The sequence below is a fragment of the Puma concolor genome, chromosome D4 (genome assembly GCF_028749965.1).
Source record: "Puma concolor isolate L17-30 chromosome D4, mPumCon1.1.hap2, whole genome shotgun sequence".
Taxonomy (NCBI): Eukaryota; Metazoa; Chordata; class Mammalia; order Carnivora; family Felidae; genus Puma; species Puma concolor.
Genome location: NC_141679.1, coordinates 82,353,581 through 82,363,148, shown reverse-complemented (window position 1 = coordinate 82,363,148; position 9,568 = coordinate 82,353,581). Strand labels below are relative to the sequence as shown.

At 38.9% G+C, this 9,568-nt stretch overlaps 1 protein-coding gene across 1 annotated transcript; it reads right to left on the bottom strand.

Moving 5' to 3' along the window:
• Window positions 1-990: 990 nt before the first annotated feature.
• On the bottom strand, window positions 991-8,696 carry LOC112850677 (olfactory receptor 1J4-like). The gene is given in 4 exon segments (XM_086683950.1): window positions 991-1,093; window positions 7,709-8,157; window positions 8,159-8,290; window positions 8,292-8,696. Coding segments are annotated over 4 exon segments (1,089 nt in total).
• Window positions 8,697-9,568: the final 872 nt, after the last annotated feature.

Here is a 9,568-nt window from a genome sequence, read left to right as displayed (position 1 = left end):
TCTATCCATCAGGAAGAGCTAACAATTATAAATGTGTATGCGCCGAATACCGGAGCGCCCAAATATATAAAACAATTACTCATAAACATAAGCAACCTTATTGATAAGAATGTGGTAATTGCAGGGGACTTTAACACCCCACTTACAGAAATGGATAGATCATCTAGACACACGGTCAATAAAGAAACAAGGGCCCTGAATGAGACATTGGATCAGATGGACTTGACAGATCTATTTAGAACTCTGCATCCCAAAGCAACAGAATATACTTTCTTCTCGAGTGCACATGGAACATTCTCCAAGATAGATCATATACTGGGTCGCAAAACAGCCCTTCATAAGTTTACAAGAATTGAAATCATACCATGCATACTTTCAGACCACAATGCTATGAAGCTTGAAATCAACCACAGAAAAAAGTCTGGAAAACCTCCAAAAACATGGAGGTTAAAGAACACCCTACTAACGAATGAGTGGGTCAACCAGGCAATTAGAGAAGAAATTAAAAAATATATGGAAACAAACGAAAATGAAAATACAACAATCCAAACGCTTTGGGACGCAGCGAAGGCAGTCCTGAGAGGAAAATACATTGCAATCCAGGCCTATCTCAAGAAACAAGAAAAATCCCAAATACAAAATCTAACAGCACACCTAAAGGAACTAGAAGCAGAACAGCAAAGGCAGCCTAAACCCAGCAGAAGAAGAGAAATAATAAAGATCAGAGCAGAAATAAACAATATAGAATCTAAAAAAACTGTAGAGCAGATCAACGAAACCAAGAGTTGGTTTTTTGAAAAAATAAACAAAATTGACAAACCTCTAGCCAGGCTTCTCAAAAAGAAAAGGGAGATGACCCAAATAGATAAAATCATGAATGAAAATGGAATTATTACAACCAATCCCTCAGAGATACAAACAATTATCAAGGAATACTATGAAAAATTATATGCCAACAAATTGGACAACCTGGAAGAAATGGACAAATTCCTAAACACCCACACTCTTCCAAAACTCAATCAGGAGGAAATAGAAAGCTTGAACAGACCCATAACCAGCGAAGAAATTGAATCGGTTATCAAAAATCTCCCAACAAATAAGAGTCCAGGACCAGATGGCTTCCCAGGGGAGTTCTACCAGACGTTTAAAGCAGAAATAATACCTATCCTTCTCAAGCTATTCCAAGAAATAGAAAGGGAAGGAAAACTTCCAGACTCATTCTATGAAGCCAGTATTACTTTGATTCCTAAACCAGACAGAGACCCAGTAAAAAAAGAGAACTACAGGCCAATATCCCTGATGAATATGGATGCAAAAATTCTCAATAAGATACTAGCAAATCGAATTCAACGGCATATAAAAAGAATTATTCAACATGATCAAGTGGGATTCATTCCTGGGATGCAGGGCTGGTTCAACATTCGCAAATCAATCAACGTGATACATCACATTAACAAAAAAAAAGAGAAGAACCATATGATCCTGTCAATCGATGCAGAAAAGGCCTTTGACAAAATCTAGCACCCTTTCTTAATAAAAACCCTTGAGAAAGTCGGGATAGAAGGAACATACTTAAAGATCATAAAAGCCATTTATGAAAAGCCCACAGCTAACATCATCCTCAACGGGGAAAAACTGAGAGCTTTTTCCCTGAGATCAGGAACACGACAGGGATGCCCACTCTCACCGCTGTTGTTTAACATAGTGCTGGAAGTTCTAGCATCAGCAATCAGACAGCAAAAGGAAATCAAAGGCATCAAAATTGGCAAAGATGAAGTCAAGCTTTCGCTTTTTGCAGATGACATGATATTATACATGGAAAATCCGATAGACTCCACCAAAAGTCTGCTAGAACTGATACATGAATTCAGCAGTGTTGCAGGATACAAAATCAATGTACAGAAATCAGTTGCATTCTTATACACTAACAATGAAGCAACAGAAAGACAAGTAAAGAAACTGATCCCATTCACAATTGCACCAAGAAGCATAAAATACCTAGGAATAAATCTAACCAAAGATGTAAAGGATCTGTATGCTGAAAACTATAGAAAGCTTATGAAGGTAATTGAAGAAGATTTAAAGAAATGGAAAGACATTCCCTGCTCATGGATTGGAAGAATAAATATTTTCAAAATGTCAATACTACCCAAAGCTATCTACACATTCAATGCAATCCCAATCAAAATTGCACCAGCATTCTTCTCGAAACTAGAACAAGCAATCCTAAAATTCATATGGAACCACAAAAGGCCCCGAATAGCCAAAGTAATTTTGAAGAAGAAGACCAAAGCGGGAGGCATCACAATCCCAGACTTTAGCCTGTACTACAAAGCTGTCATCATCAAGACAGCATGGTATTGGCACAAAAACAGACACATAGACCAATGGAATAGAATAGAAACCCCAGAACTAGACCCACAAACGTATGGCCAACTCATCTTTGACAAAGCAGGAAAGAATATCCAATGGAAAAAAGACAGTCTCTTTAACAAATGGTGCTGGGAGAACTGGACAGCAACATGCAGAAGGTTGAAACTAGACCACTTTCTCACACCATTCACAAAAATAAACTCAAAATGGATAAAGGACCTGAATGTGAGACAGGAAACCATCAAAACCTTAGAGGAGAAAGCAGGAAAAGACCTCTCTGACCTCAGCCGTAGCAATCTCTTCCTCGACACATCCCCAAAGGCAAGGGAATTAAAAACAAAAGTGAATTACTGGGACCTTATGAAGATAAAAAGCTTCTGCACAGCAAAGGAAACAACCAACAAAACTAAAAGGCAACCAACGGAATGGGAAAAGATATTTGCAAATGACATATCGGACAAAGGGCTAGTATCCAAAATCTATAAAGAGCTCACCAAACTCCACACCCAAAAAGCAAATAACCCAGTGAAGAAATGGGCAGAAAACATGAATAGACACTTCTCTAAAGAAGACATCCAGATGGCCAACAGGCACATGAAAAGATGTTCAGCGTCGCTCCTTATCAGGGAAATACAAATCAAAACCACAGTCAGGTATCACCTCACGCCAGTCAGAGTGGCCAAAATGAACAAATCAGGAGACTATAGATGCTGGAGAGGATGTGGAGAAACGGGAACCCTCTTGCACTGTTGGTGGGAATGCAAATTGGTGCAGCCGCTCTGGAAAGCAGTGTGGAGGTTCCTCAGAAAATTAAAAATAGACCTACCCTATGACCCAGCAATAGCACTGCTAGGAATTTATCCAAGGGACACAGGAGTACTGATGCATAGGGGCACTTGTACCCCAATGTTCATAGCAGCACTCTCAACAATAGCCAAATTATGGAAAGAGCCTAAATGTCCATCAACTGATGAATGGATAAAGAAATTGTGGTTTATATACACAATGGAATACTACGTGGCAATGAGAAAAAATGAAATATGGCCTTTTGTAGCAACGTGGATGGAACTGGAGAGTGTGATGCTAAGTGAAATAAGCCATACAGAGAAAGACAGATACCATATGGTTTCACTCTTATGTGGATCCTGAGAAACTTAACAGGAACCCATGGGGGAGGGGAAGGAAAAAAAAAAAAGAGGTTAGAGTGGGAGAGAGCCAAAGCATAAGAGACTGTTGAGAACTGAGAACAAACTAAGGGTTGATGGGGGGTGGGAGGGAGGAGAGGGTGGGTGATGGGTATTGAGGAGGGCACCTTTTGGGATGAGCACTGGGTGTTGTATGGAAACCAATTTGACAATAAATTTCATATATAAATAAAAAATAAATAAATAAATAAATAAATTAAAAAAAAAATAAAAGTTAAACCAAATACATTGCTACAATGAAACCTAGCTAGCCAAGGTGCTTTAGCCTTTTTATATATTGTTGGATTTGACTGATTAAAATATTGGTAATGATTTTTGCACCAACGCAAAAAGATGTCTGTGATTTTCTTATATTTTTACAGATTTGGTGTCAGAGTAATGCTGGCCTCAGAGAATAGTTTGGGAAATTCCTTTCTTTACAGTATTCTAGGAGAGCTTGTGGAGAACTGGTATTATTTCTTCTTTAAATGTTTAGTATAATTCACACATGAGGCCATCTGTGCTTGTAATTCTTTTAGGCAGTGACTAAAAATTCAGTTTCTTTATTTTAAATTAATTTATTTAAATTCAAGTTAGTTAACATACAATGTTGTGTTGGTTTCAAGAGTAGAACACAGTGATTCATCACTTACATATAACACCCAGTGCTCATCCTAACCACAAATTCAATTTCTTCAATACATAATTTCTTATGTATTTCTTCTTCTGTGAGATTTGGGATTTTTTGTGATTCAAGGAATTTGTGTGTCTCATCACAGTTGTCAAATTTATTGACGAAGTTATTCATAACAGTCTCTTATTTTTCTTTGAATATCTATAGAATCTGTAGTGATGTCATTTCTCATTCTTCATATCAGTAATTCATATCTTTTTCTTTCATCTTTCCCAGTTAGTCTGGCTAAAGGCTTATTGATTTTATTGTTCTTCTAAAAGAACCAAGTTTTTGTTTAATTAAATCTTTCTGTTATTCTTCCTTTTTCTATTTTATTAATTTTGTCATTAGTTTATTGTTTCTTCTGGTTACTTTGTGTTTAATTTGATCTTTCTTTCTTGAAGTATAGTGACACACAATGTTATGTTATTTTTAGATGTACAACACAGTGCATTGACAGTTCCATACCTTATGCAGTGCTCATCATGACATGTATAGTTACTCTCACCATACAATGTTATTACAATATTATCGACCATATTCCTTATGCTATACTTTTCATCCCCATAAGTTTTCAACTTTATAACTGGAAATTTGTACCTCTTAATCTCCTTCACCTCTTCATGCATTCCCCAAGGCCATTCTTTTTCTTTTATGTAAGCATTTACTGCTATATTATTTTGAAGTTTGATTACTGAATTATAGTTGACATATAGTGTTAGATTTAGGTGTACAACACTAGTGACTCAACAGTTCAGTGCAGTACTCAGTGCTCACCATGATAAATGTCGTTAACATCCGTCACTATAAATATCACAGTATCATTAACTGTATTCCGTATGCTGTAATTTTCATCCCTGTTATTTATTTATTTTATAAATTGAAGTTGTTACCTCTTAAACTTTTCCCCCTAGTTTTCTCATCCTTCCAAAATTTTTGCCTCCAGCTACCACCAATTTCTTGTCTGTATTTATGAGTCTGTTTCCATTTTCTTTCTTTTTTTTCCCCCTTTACTGCTTTAGCTGCATGTCACATGTTCAGTATGTTTTGTTTTTATTTTAACTCCATTCTAAAGCTTTATAGTTTCACTTTTTATTTCTTCTTCAATTCATGGGCTATTTTTAAATGTGCTACTGAGTTTCCAAATATTTGGAGAATTTTCAGATATCTTCTTGTTATTGATTTCTAATTTAATTACCTTGTGGTCAGAGAATGCTCTTTGTATGATTTAAATCTATTTAAATTAGTTGAGACTTATTAGATTGTTCAGAGTTCATTCATTTCTCCTGGTCTCTAATGCTACCATCCTGACATGAGAGACTTAAATCCCTTGTCTATATTATTCCAGTATTATAATTTCCCTACTTTTACATTTGTCTTCTTCCCATCTAGTCTCAACAAAAGAGCCAGAAGGATACTTTTAAAACTCTTTCTGGCTTTTTTGTTGAGACTAGATAGGAAGAAGACAAGTGTGAAAGTAAGACAAGGTCTTGAACTTAAGACAGATCAACCTCTACTGATGACTTTCTATTGGTTTCTCAAGTCATGCACAGTCAGACCAAAGACCATAACTGCCTACAAGGCCTTACCCAAACAGATTCCTTGTTACTTCTAACCTTTATCTCCTACCAATCCTGATAGTCAATCTAGCCTCCTTTCAGTTTCTCCAATATGTGAAGCATTCTCCCATCTCAGACCCTTGGCAGTTTCTACTCCCCCTGTCTAAAATGTTCCTCCCCTCAGATAAAAACAGCAACTTTTTTTTCCTGTTCCTCTGAAGCTGTTTCCTTAAATCCTTCCTTCTTACAGAAGCCTACTCTGACACTAGACTACTTGAAATTTCTATGCCATCCTCAACACTCCTTGTCCCTGTCACCTTGCTCATAATAGAAACTTATATATAACTTAATATAATTAAGTGATATAAAACTCATTATCTCATAACATATATGCTTTACATATTTTTTTGACTGATAGTGTCCTCCCTCTATAACATCAATTCCTCAAAGGGAGAAAATTTGACTTGTTAGAATATAAGTAGTTATAGAATACAAATTTATTTTTTTGATTAAAAAATGTTTTATGTTCATTTATTTTTGAGAGAGTGAGAGTCAGACAGAGGGAAATCAGGGGAGGGGCAGAGAAAGAGGGAGACACAGAATTCAAAGCAGGCTCCAGGCTCTGAGCTGTCAGCACAGAGCCTGATGCGGGGCTCAAACTCATGAACTGCGAGATCATGACCCGGGCCGAAGTCAGACGCTTAACCAACTGAGCTAGGTTGACCCTAGAATACAAGTTTACTTAATAAGTGATATCCCAAGCATAAATTTATCTGTGCTTCAACTAGAAATGAATTGTCTCAGTTTGGACAGAAACAATCCTCATTTTTCCAAACAAGAAGGAAGAAAAATAGAGACAATTGCACCAAGGAGAGTCCTGTAGAGGGAAAAAGACTTAGGATCATGAACTGTGTTAAGAGCATTGATTGCCTTACGCATCTCTGTTGGGTTCTTTCCACCATGAGCACAATAGAATTAATGAGAGAAGCTAAAAGCTTTGCATTTTATTGAGTGTTTAGGAAGTTGTGATACAATGCTTTATTAATCAGGTACCTCATTAGGAAGACAAGCATTTTAAACTTCCTTGCTCTGAAAACTAGGAACTACGCTATGTTTCTATAGCTCTGGGGAACTAGTTTCTGTAGGGAAACTAAAATATAGACTATCATTAATTTTTATGCAATGATTTTTAATGACACCTTAATTGCTAAAGCAACTCAATTTTATAAACATTAAAAGTGACTCAAGTAAGGGGTGCCTGGGTGGCTCGGTTGAGCGTCGGACTTTGGCTCAGGTCATGGTCTTGTGGTTCGTGGGTTCAAGCCCCAGGTCGGGCACTGTGCTAACAAACAGCTCAGAGCCTGGAGCCTGCTTCGGATTCTGTGTGTGTGTCTCTCTCCCCTGCTCATGCTCTGCCTCTCTCTGTCTCTCAAAAATAAATAAATGTTAAAAAAAATTTTTTTTTAAAGTAACTCAAATAAGATGTCAAATACACATTTCACTCTGTATTTAACAAGTATTGTCTCAGGGGCACTGGGCTAGCCCAGTCAGTGGAGTGTGTGACTCTTGATCTCAGGGTTGTGAGTTCAAGTCCTACTTGGGTGTAGAGATTACTTAAAATCATTTTTAAAAACACATTTGACAGTTCCAATATTCAGCTTGGAAGTGAAGAATTTAAAGAGTGAGAGGAGAGCTTTATGAAATTTTATTTCATACTTATAGCCCCTGGGAGTATAGGGATCACAAATAGGAAGGACTATTGAAAGGAGGGTGTATGGAGCAAAAAGTAACATTGGTCACCTGAGTACACAGTTTTTGAGGAGATCTCTGGGTCAGTGGGTCAGTGGATGACATAAGAACAAGAATAGGGGACTGTCACTTTGGAGAATAAGATTTCCTTTCTGAGAAGTTGCCCCATGGCTCCTTTTATATCTCTGTTCCTCAGGCTGTAGATGAAGGGGTTCAGCATGGGGGTGACCACTATGTACATCACTGAAGCAATTATGTCTTTGTCATTGGAGTTGCTTGATGATGGGAAAAAGTGCAGTACCATGATTGTCCCACAGAACAGAAATACCACAGAGAGGTGGGAGCCACAGGTGGCCAAAGCTTTATATATCCCCTTGATCGAGGGAAATCTCAGGATGGTGGCCCCGATGCGACCATAAGAGACTAGAGCACCAATAAATGACAGGGTAATGACAAATCCCCCAACAGTGAAGATAAAAACTTCATTGAGGGAAGTGTCTGAGCAGGAGAGTTTAAGCAGGGCAGCAAGTTCACAGAAGAAGTGGGAGATGGTGTTGTCAGCACAAAAGGACAGTTGAGCCAGGAGGATGGTGTGGGACAGGGCACTTGTACAGGAGAGGGAACCAGGATCCAGCCAGAATAAATATACACAGCTTCTCCCTCATGATGGTGGTGTAGTGTGAAGGATGGCAAATGGCCATGTACCTGTCATATGCCATCACTGCAAGAAGAAGGTTATCAATACAGCCAAAAAATATGGAAAAAATATATCTGTGTTACACAGCTTGCATAGGGGATGGACTGATCCCAAGTATGCATGTTTATCAGCATCTTGGGGATGGTGACAGATGAGAAGGAGACATCAGTGAAGGCCAAGTGGCTGAGGAAGAAGTACATGGGGGTGTGGAGGCGAGAGTCCACCCTGATGAGCAGGGTGATGAGCAGGTTCCCCAGCACCATGATCAGGTACATGCCCAGGAACAGGGTGAAGAACATGGCCTGTTGCTCTGGCTGGATGGGGAGCCCCAGGAGAAGGAACTCAGACTTGCTGCTCTGGTTCTCCCTCCTTATGCAGCTTTCTGTCTGCTTAGATTGAAGGAATATAGGGAATGTTCCAGATGATAAATAGCAATAGTGGCAATCATAGCAGGCAATCATAGCAGGGTTATTTACTTTCTACTGAGGAATTCCTCAGGGTATTTCCCACATGCTATGGCCTGAATCCCCACCCTTCCCATCAGAGCTCCAATGACTAAGAAAATTCCCAACAATGTAAGCCAGGGGAAATTTCTTTCTTCATCTAACAATGTGTTGGACACCATATTATTTCCTGGAGAAAAAAGAAAGAGAACTCACATTCTAAAGAGTAGCCTGTTCCAGGGGCACCTGGGTGGCTTAGTTGGTTGAGTGTCCAACTTCGGCTCAGGTCATGATCTCACAGCTCATGAGTTCGAGCCCCGAGTCAGGCTCTGTGGTGACAGCTCAGAGCCTGGAGCCTGCTTCAGATTCTGTGTCTCCCTCTCTCTCTCTCTACCCCTCCACTGCTCACACTGTCTCTCTCTCTCTCTCAAAAATAAATAAACATTAATTTTTTTTTTTTAAAAAGAGTAGCCTGTTCAAGCACAGGTTCAGAGCAGTGTATCTGTGACTAGACTTCTGGTACGTTCTGGCCCCATGCCTTTCTAGCTAGTCTCCACAGCTTACTCTCTCTTAGCCTCAGTTCGCACCTCTGCAGGGTAAGTATAGCATGCCTACACATAAGGTTTGCAGAAGAATTAAGTGACTCAGTGAGAGTTAGAATATTAGAACAGAGTTCTTCATATAGTAAACACACAGATATGTCATCTGACATCTTCATTCCAGCGTAGGTGTCCAAATAAATCCTGGGTTGATCTTTAGAAACCCAATATACCAGAAATGTGAGGTGGGCACTAGCAAGAAACAGGTAGCTGCTCTAAAAGTTGTGTTAACCTGTGTGAGCTCTCACCTTCCCAAGGAAACTGCACAGGCACACCTCCTAAAGCCTGGGG